Source organism: Meles meles, chromosome 9 (genome assembly GCF_922984935.1).
Source record: "Meles meles chromosome 9, mMelMel3.1 paternal haplotype, whole genome shotgun sequence".
Classification (NCBI taxonomy): domain Eukaryota; kingdom Metazoa; phylum Chordata; class Mammalia; order Carnivora; family Mustelidae; genus Meles; species Meles meles.
In genome coordinates this window covers 76,029,517-76,045,223 of record NC_060074.1, presented here as the reverse complement: position 1 = coordinate 76,045,223, position 15,707 = coordinate 76,029,517, and the positions used below count along the sequence as shown (strand labels likewise).

The 15,707-nt window shown below is 33.4% G+C and overlaps 1 protein-coding gene across 4 annotated transcripts in view; it reads left to right on the top strand.

Annotated features, from left to right (window-relative positions):
- The window catches only part of CWC22 (CWC22 spliceosome associated protein homolog), a 76,495-nt gene that overhangs the window by 37,823 nt on the left and 22,965 nt on the right, over window positions 1-15,707 (top strand). For all 4 annotated transcript variants that reach the window (XM_046019607.1, XM_046019608.1, XM_046019606.1 and 1 more), the window contains exons 13-19: window positions 1,284-1,365; window positions 5,403-5,463; window positions 9,087-9,164; window positions 9,821-9,973; window positions 11,378-11,505; window positions 13,376-13,477; window positions 13,573-13,790. In XM_046019607.1, coding sequence (XP_045875563.1) covers window positions 1,284-1,365; window positions 5,403-5,463; window positions 9,087-9,164; window positions 9,821-9,973; window positions 11,378-11,505; window positions 13,376-13,477; window positions 13,573-13,790 — 822 coding nt within the window. The remainder of the gene's footprint in view (window positions 1-1,283; window positions 1,366-5,402; window positions 5,464-9,086; window positions 9,165-9,820; window positions 9,974-11,377; window positions 11,506-13,375; window positions 13,478-13,572; window positions 13,791-15,707) is intronic.

Below are 15,707 nucleotides of genomic sequence, written 5' to 3'. Positions count from 1 at the left end.
ACAAAGCAGGCATGATGTTCTTCTTCAGCTTCAGTTGCTTTATTTCACCGAAAAGTAAGCTCAGAACTTTATTTTGGTTATGTCTTAGTTAAAACATCAGAATATACATAAGACTGGCCATTATTTACTTAAATTGCATATTTGAAAATATTAAAAGTATATCTTTCCCTTTTAGGACATAACATATTTTAGTTCTGTCCTAAAGTGTAATTATTCTTCTACAACATATTTTATAAAAATAAATTCAATTTTTTTCCGGTGTCTTTCTTACTTAAAACATTTCCTGTGTACTATATTTAGCTTTAGAATTTCTTTACGTGAAAATACTGTTCAAATAAGAAATACTAAATATAGGAGAAGTTGTCATGCATTAGATGAGAGAAAATTTTGACAAATACACATATTTATATTGGACCCATCTAGTCTGTCATGATGATCCAGTGTTTTCTGAGACTAAATTTCTAACCATAATTTACAGTTCTTCCAAATTATCAAGCTACTGTTTATAATTCTGGCAATAATATTTTGCCAAACAACAGCATGAGTGCTGTCTTTTATGTCTAAATGAGCAAGTGACACAGAAACAAAAATAATATTTCTGGCTTGATTTTGGACTTCTTTGAACTGACAAAAGTTATTAAAATACTTTTAAGATACAGCAGAAGACTAGAAATGGCTACTTTGAGCTCTGCAAATACTATTTTTTACTGTAGAAAATGGCATTACTGGTAAACTCATAGATTCAAAATATTTATGAAAAATTAGGGGCACCTGGGTGGCTCAGTGGGTTAAGCCTCTGCCTTCGGCTCAGGTCATGATCCCAGGATCCTGGGATCGAGCCCCGCATCGGGCTCTCTGCTCAGCAGGGAGCCTGCTTCCCCCTCTCTCTCTGCCTGCCTCTCTGCCTACTTGTGATCTCTGTCTGTCAAATAAATAAATAAAATCTTTTTTTTTTTTTTTTAAGATTTTATTTATTTATTTGACAGAGAGAGATCACAAGTAGGCAGAGAGGCAGGCAGAGAGAGAGGGGGAAGCAGGCTCCCTGCAGAGCAGAGAGCCCGATGCGGGGCTCGATCCCAGGACCCTGAGATCATGACCTGAGCCGAAGGCAGCGGCTTAATCCACTGAGCCACCCAGGCGCCCCAAATAAATAAAATCTTTAAAAATAAATAAAATCTTAATTTAAAAAAAAAGGAAAGAAAGATTATTATCTGGAGATACATTTTCAGTCCTTCACATTTATTTTTGTAGTTTCATAATTTTGTTATGTTAATTTCTTTCAGGACAGAAAGTGACTATTCATGACAAAACAGAAATTAATCTAGTCTCATTTCGTCGTACAATTTATCTTGCTATTCAGTCAAGGTAAGATACTATAGCTCAGTTGATCTTTATTTTTGAAAGAGGATGGACAAGAAGATGGGATTTTTTATAATCTGATGACAGAAAACTAGATGGCACTTTAGGGATTCTCAGACTACCTGCCCAACTTCATAGATCCCTGCTGTTGATTCTTTGTTTCAAGAGAAAATTATCTTTATTTTTTTGGAAGGTCTAATTGTGTCACAGAGTTTAACATTTTTTTCTTTTTTTTTAACTGTGTCGTTCCTTGTAGTTAAATATCACTAATAAAAACCTGAAGACAGCTTGGTGTTACAGAGCTAGCACAGTATGTAATTGTAGTGGAAATTTAATATTTTTTATTTGGTTTCTAATTCTGATTCTAAGCAGAGAAGTACTGTTATGATAACTTTTGGACACTGATTTTTTTGTGTGTACAGATGGAAATGAATATATATGGAAATAGGAATTAGGAAGGTTTTAAGGACCCTTTGAAGTAATGTTAAGTAAGAACTACTGCTATGTCATGTGAATCTTATTCCCTTTGAAGGCTATGAGTTTGGTTTGGAAGAGAAATAAATGAAATATTAAATGCTTAGTACATCTGTTGTTTTTTATGCAAATCAGCCTATTGATTTAATGGCACAGTGTTTACATTTTGCACCGGAGGAGGAATGTTTTCTCAGTTTTGTTTTCTTACTAGGTTTGTATATTTCCATTTAGTATGATGTAATAGCAAAAATGATTCATACGTAGGAGTCATCCTGTTTTTATTCTGTCTGAAAACTTTTTGGCTTAGATTCATCTTCAGAAAGAGAAATGTTACAAAGCAAAACATTGGCTAGAAATACTTTTGGATATCCTTACCTATTTCTTTGCCTTTTGCATGGAAGAAAAATCTATTAACTGTGTTTTCGTAAAACTTAAAGTGGAAAATGAGAATTTTTTGTTATAGGTAAAAATTCTTACAGTTTGACCTTTCATTTATCTTTTTTTAGAAATTCAACAGTAATCTGTTGTAAACAGCAGATTCACTGTTTTAATATTGGTGTTAACATTAACTTTGAAGAGTTACAGTGGAGCTGTTTGGATAATTACTTAAAGGAAACTGTTTTTTTCAGTTTACCAAACCTTAATAGTCCTTGAACCACAGAAAATATTTTAAAAAAGCATTAGATAGGTGACAGTCGGAATTACAGAGTGATACCAACTCTAGTAACGGCAATACCATTTCATATGTTGGTGTTTGTTAAGTGTTTTGAGCCCCTAAATGTCTGGTAAAAATAACATATATGACAAAGTTTACTATACTTAAAATCTCATACATATTTTAGAAAGAACCACAAAGACTTTGGTAGACCAGATGTTTAAAGGACATGGTTGAGGGATTCATGTAATGGGATCCTGAATTGTAAAGTTACTAAACAAATATCACTCTAGACTAAGAAGTGCTATTATTGGTCATTAAAACAGCTGAAGTGATTTACTGTGTGTTTTTTTTTCTTCAAAGCAACAGCACTCAATATTAATGACTTTAGGGGGATACGGGTAGACATTGGTGGGAATTCAAATTGATACGCTCTTTATGGAAAGCCTTTTAGTAACACAAGGTCTTAATGTTGATGCCATTTGGCCATTTTTTTTTTTCGAAATTGACAGAATTGTATAGAGTTGTTCAGTACAAAAAAGAAAAAGACCAACTTGTCCAATACAAATAATCAAATGTCTAGTCTATGCCACTAGTGAAAGTTAGGCTAGTGGGGAGTTGTTATTGGTATGGGCAAGTGGTCTGATTTAATGTGAAATGGGGCAAAAACGGTATAGATTATATAGTACTGTACCAGTAGTATTATCTTAAGTGTTTAGATAGGTAGACAGATTCTAGAAGTGATACATTAACATATCAACCATGGTTGCCTTGAGAAGAGATTGGGGTTTTTTGTGTCTGTGTTTTCCAGTTTTTTTGTATTTTTCAAAAGTCTTATGTTTACAGTACACCAGTCTCTACCAAATATAATATAAATCAAGAGTGGAATATAATCATCCAGTCAGATAGCAGTGAGGGCATTTTATACAGTTTGCTTTTGGAAATCTTGCAGACAGAACTAAGGTCTGACAATTGAACTGTGTGGTGATTTTATTTTTTTAATTTCTTTCCTTTTATATTTGTTGACTGATCTCATCAGTATTCTTACCTTCTTACTATCCTGGCTCTTTGATGACCCTCTCTCATTTACATAAAACATAAAATTATACAGTTGGATTTATTATTGAAAAGTAAACATTCCTGTTCGTTCTTGCTTTCAACTGATGCTCCACTCTGATTTTTCATTATTGAAGCTCTAGCATCAGAGGGAGGTGGGTCTATCATTTTCCCACCAAAGTTTCTTAGATGGGAAACATCAATAAAACCATTTGTAAACCTGGCGATTCACAGACCTGTACCCCTGGGGATAAAAATACATTATATGTTTATTAAAAAAAAAAAAAATTTGGAAGGGGAGGCGAACCATAAGAGACTATGGACTCTGAAAAACAACCTGAGGGTTTTGAAGGGTCAGGGGTGGGAGGTTGGGGGAACAGGTGGCGGGTAATAGGGCACATTTTGCATGGAGCACTAGGTGTTGTGCAAAAACAATGAATACTGTTACGCTGAAAAAATAAATAAAATGGAAAAAAAAATAAAAATAAAAAAAAATAAGATGTTAAAAAAAAACCATTTGTAAACACAGGTGGAAAACTAGTATCACGCAAAATCATTTTTCTTTACTCTTACACTCAGTCACTTTTTATTTGTATTAAGCCTGAAATTTATTTGACTTAGCAACCTAAGATAACTGAAATATCAAGCAAATTTAATTCATTTAATATTTACATTTAGTACAACTTCAAAACAGTCTTGTGTAAAGTATTACCAGATACTTCTCAAATGAAACAAGAATAAGGAAAATAGACTGTCATACAGCTAACTTTCTCACTGGCACTTACTAGATAAACAGAAAGTTGTAAAGTATTTTTCTTAATTAACTGACTCATTTTTCAGAAATTGCTGGGTTTTTTCCTGCATACTAATTCTGTTTTTAAATCAAAACTAAGAAAGAAAGAGTCACATCTTTCAAAATACTTTTTTGTAATATTGCTGTATTGTTGACATTCATCAACTACAGTTTAATATTTTGATCTTAGTGCAAGATATTTTTTAATATTACCTGTTGCAGAAGTGCTTTCTGATATATTTCTTTCTTCGTTTTTTTTTTTTTTCTTTTTTAATTCCATTACATTGTACCATCCTGGGTTATTACTCTATTTTGCTTATAGAAACTCAGTATCAGAAGCTAAGGAATTAGATGAACCATAAAACTAAATTCATAGTCATTCTATTTCAGTGACTATTTATTTTATACTGCTGATATCAAAAGAATGAAGATTTGACATTCTACACAAAGTACAGATAAGCATTATTCATGTATTGAGCTCACATTAAATTTGGTAATTCTCTTAAGTATATTGGAAATAATTTTAATGAAACTTAATGACTGTTGTATAAAAGCAAATTTTTTTCCTTGTAAGTAATTTTGATTATTTACTATTTTTATACTTAGTTTTTGAAAATGTAGAAGCACTGTGGTTGGGTATGAATCAAGATAACTTGTAAATGTGGTGATTAAGTACTAGATGTCAGGCTGGGCTCTGGAACATCTCTTCCCTCTTCCTGTCTTGGGTCAGAGATAAGTGGAAATATTTAGCAAAATCATAAAAATTTGTCTACTTTCTTTCTATATATTTGCCCATTCTGGACATCTTATATAAATGGAATCATACTTTATGTGGCCTTTTATATCTGACTTTTTCATTTCACGTAAATCAGAGTTCATCCATGTTGTAGTACGTCTCAGTACTCCATTCTTTGTAGAATTAAGAGCTATGTCTTTTCTACATACACGACACAGTACTGTGAAGTTACAGTTAAAAAGTTATTTTAAATAATTGTTGAAGTAAGATCCTTGTTTATGAAAGAGCAAGTTTTTAACCTAACTGTTGTGACCACTTTGTCTCTACAGTTTAGATTTTGAAGAATGTGCACACAAATTGCTGAAAATGGAGTTTCCTGAAAGCCAAACAGTAAGTCAAAATAGTATTATTTATAAAAATGTTTAAGACAGTTAATATAGGTTTTATGAATTGAAATAATAACTCAGTATTACATATTCATTTTTTAATGTAGATATTCTAAAATTTTAAAATAACTTAAAAATTAGTTCTGGGGTGCTTCATAAATGCTCCTCATTGCAATGAATTAAATGGGCTGCTTAAACAGGACGTAGGAAAAGGAGGAAGTCTCTTTGATCCATTGCACTTTACAGAAAATTTTGAGTGGTTGCCTGTAAATCAAATGGTAGCTTAAAATACAATAGGAAATTTGTTCCTTAATGAATTGCCTACTCTATCTACTTACTGCACTAAAGCATCTTTTGTGGTAGAAATTATAATGATCATCATACATGTTGTTATATCACTTAAATTGGATATAGAAGACTCTGTCATTTTTTTTCATTCATTAATGCAACAAAATGTATTCAGCATATACTACATGTCAGATTCTCTACAGGATACCAGGGATTGAATAATCCAGTACATGTTAGCCCCCCTGCCCCTTAGTCCATGGGACTCATAATCTTACAACTTAGTATATACTTCACTGTTCAAAGTATCATAGAAACCTAATGCCAAAAATGATAAAGACTGGATTGAGTAGATTATCTTGGGTGTTTTTTCTAATTGCATTCTTATTTAGATTGTTCCCTGCCCATCTCCATTGAGCCAAGGCTTTGGAGGTTTTGTTTTTCACACCCTGGTTTACACATGGTAGACCCAGAAGAGATGCTAGAGTGAATATATCAACTCCAGGCTGTTTCTATTTCTAAAAGATCTTGACTATCTGAGCTGTTACCATTAGGTGTAAGTGCATTGTCTTAAGGCTCTGAATATGATCTGTTACAGGGATTGGCAGACGGTGGCCCAAGCCCACTATCCATTTTTGTAAACAAAATTTTATTGGAATACAGCCATGCCCATTGATTGGTATATTGTGTATAGTTGTTTTCACCTTACGACAACAGAATTGACTGGTTGCAACAGGCACCTTATGGCCTCTAAAGCCTAAAATATTTACTACCTGGCCTTTGAAAAAGTTTACCAATCTTTTTCTAGATTATAGATTTCTTCTTAAAATGCCATGGTATGTAATTTTGAGAAGAAATTATTCTTTTCAAATTTAAAAAGTTCTTTTTTCCCTCTCTTAAAGTTTATTAGTATATTAGTAACAGTGTTCCTATTTGTACCCTGGGTGCACTTGATTTGTTCACTTTTGAAAGGAAATAAATTAGTGAATTAACCTTTAAAATTATAAGTGAAACTGAAATTACTATATGATCTTGTCACATTATTAGAGGAGTATAATTAAGTCATTTTAAGTTTTATTAATATTAATTCAGAGGGTAGTTGTTCTAGAACTAACCTCAACATATTTTGATAGCGTTTGGAAGAATGTCTTAGTGCATCTATTTTCATTCACTCAAAAGACTCTCCTAAAATTGCTGTAATATTTAATTAAAATGTTAAAATATTTAATTATTATAAGCCACAGGGAATAACTTTTATAATTGCATTTAGTCTAGGGAAGAAAGTAATTTGTTTTGCAAGTAGCACTGGCTTATTTAGCAATGCTATCAGCATATTACCATGTTAGATTGTTTAAAACCTGATTAACTGTTATGTTACTGTAAAATACAGTGTTAGTAGAAAGAGTTGAAAATGCATTTTAATACATCAAATTAACATAATGTGGCAGAACTCAGAAAATGTCATTTTAACTTTTTAGTACTGTATTAAATTTTGACATAGTACATCTTTTCAGAACTTACACATTAATAAGCATTTTGTTTAATTGAGGTGACTTGTGATTAATCATAAAAAAATAATAATTTAGTAATGTAATGACATCTGAAAACAACTTCAAATTGTGAATTAAGGCCTTTTAAGTAGATTGTTTTATAAGTAGATTATCAACTTCCAGAACAGCGCTATCCAATAGAACTTTTGCAGTGATGAAAATGTTTGTGTTCCACACTGTCTAGTATGGTAGCCACTGGTCACATGTGGTTTTTGAGTACTGAAAATGTGGCTAGGTTGACAAAAGAAAGAAATTTTTAATTTTATATAATGGTATTTAATTAATTAGCTAGGGGCTAGCATGCTAGACAGCACACTTCTAGAGTTCTGTGCTTCTTTAGGACTCTTTTCCTCCCTCTTGCACATGGATATATGCAGTAAATATAGATAGACCCAAGTTTTAAAAATAATTACAGTAGGGTGCCTGGGTGGCTTAGATGGTTAAGCGTCTGCCTTTCGCTCAGGTCATGATCCCAGCATCCTGGGATTGAGCCCCACATTGAGCTCCTGGCTCAGCAGGGAATCTGCTCTTCCCTCTCCCTCTGCCTCTCCCTCTGCTCATGCTGTCTCTCTCTATATCTCTGTCTTAAATAAATAAAAGGAAAGAAAATATACTTACATAAGTATTTGGGTTGCATGTCACATTGTTAAATATGACAAAATGTCAGAATTGCTAATTGAAAATACTAAGGTAAAATTTAAAAGTAAAAATGAACTGAAAGGGTATATATTATATTTTATATAATAAGTATATTATTATATTTATATTTTCCATTTATAGAACACAAATACATTGCAGTTACTATATTTGGAAAAAGAATAATTTTTAACTTTTTGGTAAATGTTTTGTAGAAAAATATATACTTAGTTCTACATCAGTGGTCAAAGAATGAATTTAGACCTTTTTAAATTTTGTCTCCATTGATCTGTCCATGTTGTCTGAGTTTCTTTGTCTATGAAATTGATATAATCAATACATATTTCATTATAATATTTTAAAATTATAAATCATTTGTGATGATGGTATTTCTGGTCCTGGATTAACTCTTGCATTTATTAGCTCAACAGAATTTTTGCACAGGGGTTGTCAAGGCACAAAAATAGCTGATTAGACAGTATATTACTCCAGTAGTTATGGAATGATTTGATCTATTCATATAGATTTATCAATAGATCTATATGTGTAACATTTATTTTGAGGCTAGAAAATCTAGCCACAGAGGTGTTTATTTCCTTTGTTCTTTTAAAAAGACCTTTTATTAACCAGAGTATCATTTAAGTTATTGTTATAACTGTGCTTATTTATGCTTCTGTGAAGACTCATGTTCTACCTTTTCCATACTAATTAAATATATTCCTTAATAATTGAGTTTAAACTATATAACTGAATTATTAGGTGGCATATTGATGATCTGTAGTTTTAAAGATTTTGTGTAGACTTTTTAGAATATAGTCTATTCAGTAGTCTCTTCATGGTATATCTGTTTCATATAGTAGATATTCTTGAGGTGGTTCATACTTAACATATATTTAGAAGTTTATAATCAATCTAATTAGCATGGATGACAATGGAAACTGTCAGCCAGGCTGAAGGCTTTGAAAAACTATACAGGTTTGACATAGATTGAATTTCTTAATTTTGTCCTAATAACTTAAGCTCACAAAGCTTTGGAAGTTTTGTGTATTTAAACCCTTATTTAAAAATTCAAACTGTCTCTATCATATTGATAAATTATCATACAGCATGGATTCATTGTTTTGTGAATCACTAATGCAATTTTTTTTCCAAATAGAAAGAACTCTGCAACATGATACTTGACTGTTGTGCCCAACAAAGGACATATGAGAAATTTTTTGGCTTATTAGCTGGGGTGAGTTACAGCCTCATTTTTCTTGTTGGAATTTAGTAGAATCACTAGGGGAATCCATAACATGAATATTGTGAATTAACATGTCTGCTTTGTGGTCTTGTTTAATTTAAGAGCAAGTCTTCGCTTAAAGCTTGTTGCTCTTCCCTCCCTCAGTTTCCCATCCTGTGTAGTTTCCTCCTTTCCTACTTCATTTTGCAGTGCCTTACTGCTTATGACTTTTCCAGAACTTTTTGAAATTCTATATGCTTTGTAACAGTTTCCCAAAGAGGACAATTAAATGTTGCCTTTTCAAAATCTCAAAGCATTTTCTGAAGTCAAGTACATCAGGCAACACAAATAGAGCATGAGCTAAAATAGTTTTTAAATCTAAACTCTACCCACAGAGAAATATATTTGCGTAGTATATAAATGTATGTGTCTATGATAAACTACTTGTATAATTTTGTTTTAGTGTATAAATCCCAGGTAAATAGGGATGATATATATTACCTTCTTTTTTAAGCATTCCATCATATAGCACAAAAAGATTGAGTGATATGATATACAAAATATTTACTAATTTTTGATACAATAAATTTAGAAGGATCTAATATGCTCATAATGGTATTGAGAGTCAGTTTTTAGTGATATTGACCTTCAGTTTTTTTATTTATTAGCGATTTTGCATGCTAAAAAAAGAATACATGGAATCCTTTGAAAGTATATTCAAAGAACAATATGATACCATCCATCGCTTGGAAACAAACAAATTGAGAAATGTTGCCAAGATGTTTGCTCACCTTTTATACACTGATTCACTTCCATGGAGTGTAAGTAGATGAATTGATATTTATTCTTCCTTCCTCATCCCATTATTCTCGAATAGGTATTAAGTATAATATAACCATAGTTTTCCTATGTAGGAAATGTACTTTAAAATGAAATGTATAGCAAACTTTTATTATAATGGCTATCTTTGAGGTTATATTCATACAACATGGGATTGAAAAGTTAGGTAAATAATGTGAGTGTAAGAAATACCACCTGTGATGATTTTAACAGCCCTTTTTAATAGTGATGGCTAATGGTCTTTTCAGGGGAAAATAGAGATTTTTCCTCTTCTCTGTGTGTGCACACATGCATATATACTCATACCCACATACATGAATAGCTTTGTGGTCCATGCATCATGTAGTCAGTTCTTTAGAACAAGATAAGATATCTTTGATACACAAATGAATACTGGATTGGAATTTAAAATGCATTCGTGATGCTGGGATTTATTGTACAACTGCTGTTCATCCAACAGCCATTCATTTAGTTACCAGCTCTGTGCCCAGTCACTTGAGAGAGACACTATATATGATCTCTGCTTTAAAGGAACATACCATATAAGAAATACATAAGGTAAGATATGCCCATAGTGCCAGTACAAAATAACAAGTGATAGGTTATAAGAAAAGTGAAGTTGAAAGAAAGAAATTACATCCAAGAGGAAAGAAAGAAAGAAGAGGATCACATTGTACTAAACCACAACCTGATAGTAGAATGAGGCAGCAAAGTGACCTTATAAACGTTAGATAGATTCTTGTAATATTGTAAGTACTAAGTATGCCTAGCTGCATTAATAGGTATTTTTTAAGCTGGCCTAGGAGCCTGATTATAATAATATTTTTTTCTTTTTTCCTCTCTGGGAATGAAAATGAAATCAAGGGTTTAAACAATCGAAGCAAATGGGTTCCTGGAACATAGAACTCAACTGGAGGTTACTTTTGGTTTTATTTGTCCTAAAACATCTCTATGGCTTCAGTTTTTAAGCCTCAATCTTAGTATTCAGAACAAACCATCACTCTTCCTGTCTTTACCCTTATTGTATGTGTACTATACAAAACTGTAGCCTAATACGTTAAGTGGCATTTTGCCCCAAACACCTATATATATATCCACATTTTGATGAGGGAGTTTTGGGAACTAGTAATCTTTGCTTCAGCATTTTATACTTACAGCAGAATATAAAAGCTCATTACTCAAGAAAGAATGAACTCTATTTCCGTAGTGTCTTAGCATTATGAAAATTAGCGTAGAGAGATAGTCTTAAACTTTGCCAAGAAATAATACTTACTAGGACAAAGAAAGATATTCACAGATAATTCTTTAGAGATGCTTAAAGTTATAAGTGTTGGTCATTTTGTCTTAACTTTAGAACAAAATTGTCTTTTAATTTTAATTTTCAGGTTCTTGAATGTATAAAGCTAAGTGAAGAAACCACTACATCATCCAGTAGAATTTTTGTTAAAATATTTTTCCAAGAACTGTGTGAATATATGGGTCTTCCTAAACTTAATGCAAGATTAAAGGATGAGTAAGTTTATCATTATGCACATTTTATTCTTCCTGTCCTCAGGAATTTTGCTCCATTGTAGCAGCCTAAATCCACACTTGGTTGTAAAAACAAGAGTTAAGCCCCTAGGTCTTTCTTCTTCCATTAATTACTACTCTGAATCTCATGTTCTGTGGCACAGGACAACATGCAGTTTTTAATGTTGGATTTTAGTTGCAGGAGAGTAAACACAGAATCAGTGTAAACAGAATCTAAAAGAATCTTTTCATTTAGTTAGAACACACAATTATTTTGCATGTTCACTGGAGTTTTCTAATGAGTACTACTTACAGTTTTATTTTCTTTTTTTTTTTATAATTTTATTTATTTATTTGACAGGCAGAGATCACAAGTAGGCAGAGAGGCAGGCACAGAGAGAGGGAAGCAGGCTCCCTGCCTAGCAGAGATCATGACCTGAGCCAAAGGCAGAGGCTTTAACCCACTGAGCCACCCAGGCACCCCTTTATTTTCATTTTTAACCCAAATTTTGAACCTTGGAAAATTAATTTCTGTTATCAGTGGGTAATTATAAATGTATTTAGATGATTCGGTCATGTAGTTGTGCAAATTATTACACTGAATGAGAATCTTGTTCCAGGACTATCGTGTAATCCCTATACCAGCTTTCTTATTTCCAATTTATTCAGATTACTGTTGACTTCTACTTCATTCACACTGCTGAATCATCCTTTCAGATTTCTTAGTGACTGCCTGCCACGTCAAGTACTTTTTCTCAATCCTCCTGTCCCCGGACTTTCCGGCCTTACTAATGCAGTTGGCCACTTGCTCACTGTGGCTCCTCACTTTCTTTTCATTCTCCCTCACTCTTCATGGTCTCTACTCTTAAGCCTACCTCTCCTCTTTTCCGCAGTTTCCATTCTGGCTTCAGCATGCCCTCTCTGGGCTAGTCCATCGCTCCTCTTGGTTTCATAGACTAACTTAACTAGACTAATTTACCGGTTCCACCAGGTTTATCTCCTCCCTCTCTATAGATTTCACCAACATTGCTCAGCTTGTTCACGCTTCCTTACCTCCATTTCCAGAGCTAGAAATCCCCTCTTTTGGTCTATCCAGCAAAACTCTTAATTATTTTTCTTGTATGTCACTTTTTTCTGTGTAACAGTTTGTCCTGACCCCGCTGGTTAGTCATTCAATGTGGCACTCAGAACAACATGTCCAAACCACCTTGTATTGTTCCCATCCCTGGAAATAATGATTGTATGCAGTCTTCATCCATGATATCGTCCTTTTGTTACTGTTTTTTGCCATGCACAGTGCTGTGTGTGCGTGTGTGTGTATATATATACAACAGAGATTTGTTTTTACTTTATTATATACATTCACATACTGTGTGTGTGTGTATGTATTTATACAATATGTATGTATGTGTGATGTATAAAAAAGTTTTTTAAAAATTCTGTGGGATGCCTGGGTGGCTCAGTCAGTTAAGCATCCAACTCTTGGTTTCCACTCAGGTCATGATCTCAGGGTTGTGAGATCAAGCCTGATGTTGAGCTCCACACTCCTTGAGCAGTGTGCTTGAGATTCTCTTTCCCTCTCTCCCTCATGCCCTGTACTCTGCACGCCCGTGTGCCTAGGCTTTCTTTCAGATAAATAAATATTTTTTTAAAAAAACCTCCTCTGCTGTAAGTTTAGTAAATTATGACTTGACCCTACTCATTTAAATAGCATGTAGCCTAATCTAATAAATGATATAAATCACTTACTTAATTGTATTTCATTTACCAATTAAAAAATACATAGAAAATCTGAAAAATGACTATATAAGAAATTTGCCTTTTTATCTTTAAGCATTGTGTTCTCTTTTGTTCATTTTCTTTTCTTGTTTTAGAACCCTACAGCCATTTTTTGAAGGCTTATTACCCCGAGATAATCCAAGAAACACTCGATTTGCCATCAACTTCTTTACTTCGATAGGTCTTGGAGGTTTAACGTAAGGATAATTTTCAAAATTTTATTTTCATCTTATAAAATTATCTCACAGGTGCCTTCAAAGCAGAAACTAACAGAGATTATATCTTTAATTAGGGATGAATTACGTGAGCATCTCAAAAACACACCGAAGGTCATTGTGGCACAGAAACCAGATGTTGAGGCAAATAAATCCCCCTCCTCTTCCTCTTCCGCGTCCTCCTCTTCAGAGTCGGCCTCCTCTGCCTCTGACTCGGACAGCAGTGACAGCAGTTCAGAGTCTTCCAGCGAAGACAGCGGGTCTTCATCCAGCAGTAGTCAGAGCTCTGCCTCAGGTATGGAAACTCACTTCTAATGGATTGGGCTCTTTTCTAACAAGTATATTGCTGGTGATGTTTACAGCAAGGGAAGAAAATAATTTGATTGCTTGATTATTTTAGAGTTCAGTTGTTTAAAAGCCACAATTAATAATATAAATGATCATCTATCACTGCTGGAGCCTGTAGTAAATTGCATCATTTATAATGCTAAGATTATCTATTAGAATCCTCTTCATAGAAATGAAGATACTTCATTGCAAATACTTAATTTGAGTGATAACTGAAATGCCATTCATTCATAGTGCCTATAGTCCAGTTTATAGCTTTGCTGGTAATTCTATTTTTAAAAAAATTTTTTTAAAAAGAGTTTTTTACTGTAGTGAGGTCATGTTAGCTACTGATATATGCCATGCATTCATTGCACATATCGTAAGTGTAAATGTTCATGAGGAGAACACATCCACATGCTAGCTACCCATAACCAGAGTTACTAGCTACTGCCGCTCCTCCCATCCACTGCCTCAGGGCAGCTACTACTCTCATTTGTAATTCCATAATTCATTGTACTGTTTTTAACTTTATAACTGTATTTTGTGAATTCCTTTGTGTCTGGCTTATCTTTCACAATTACTTTTGTGAGATTCATCTGTAATACTGTATTTAGTTATAGTTCCTTCAATCTTATTGCTGTATAGTTTTCCACTGTATGAATATGCTACAGTCTGTTTAACATCCCTTTTACTCAGCAGCAATTTAGATAATATAAATAGTATTCCTGTGAATATCCTTATTCATTCTCAGTAGGTATGTGTTTATGTACATATGTGCATTTCCATTGGGTTTGTCCTGGGAATCACTGGGTTGTAGGTTGTGTATATATTTAGCTCTAGTAGTTACTGCCAGCTTTGCAAGTCAGTATTTCAGTTTACACCCCCATCAGCCATGTTTGAGAGTTTCCAGTAGCTCCCATCCTCTCAACACTTTGGTTGGATATCTTCTTCATTTTAACCATTCTGGTAGATATGTAATGGTATTGCGTTGTGGTTTTAATTTGCATTTTCTCGATCATTAATGAAGTTGAACACTATTTTATATTGTTATTGGTCATTTGGGTATTTTCCTTTTTTGTTAGTGTCTGTTCAAATCTTTTGCTACCCCTCCCCCCTTTTTGTTGTTTTATAAAGTTGTCTCCTCTATAAATTTGTTGTTCTTTGGGTTTTCTGGATATGTATCTTTTGTCACATGTATGTATTGCAAATAGCTAGTTCCATTCCATTCTTTTCTCTCCCAGCCTGTGCAGCCTGTGGTCTCTGGCTGTTCCTCAGCAGTAGGGACTGTTGGTCTCTCTGTCCCTCAGCAGTAACCCTGGATCAACAGATGCTCATAGGGAGAAAGTGGCTGTAGAATGTCAGCTTACTTCTCCATGGTTCTGCTGTCTCTGGAATGCTGGCCTTTAATCAACTTAAAAGAAAGTTGCGAATAGTACAGAAAATTCCCATATAGCCTTCACTCAACTTCTCCTTGTGTTAGTATTGTACGTAACCAGAGTTCCATTACCAAAGCCAAGAAATTAACATTGGAACAATACATTAAACATATTCTTACTTGAATTTCACCAGTTTTTCCATTAATGTCCTTTTTCTTATTCCAGGATCCTACTTGGATTGAACTGAGTTTCTTCTTAGTCCTCTATAACCTATTCCTCTCAGGCATTTCTTGGCTTTAATGGCTCTGAAACTCTTGAAGTCCTCTGGTCACTTATTTTTTAGAATTGGTCCCTCAACTCGGATATCTGTCTGAAGTTTTTACATGATTAGAATGAGGTTATGCATTTTTGGACAGAATACCATAGAAATAATGTATTCTTAATGCATCTTATCTTGGAGTTCATAATATTGATATGTCTTATTGGTGACATTAACTTTGATCACT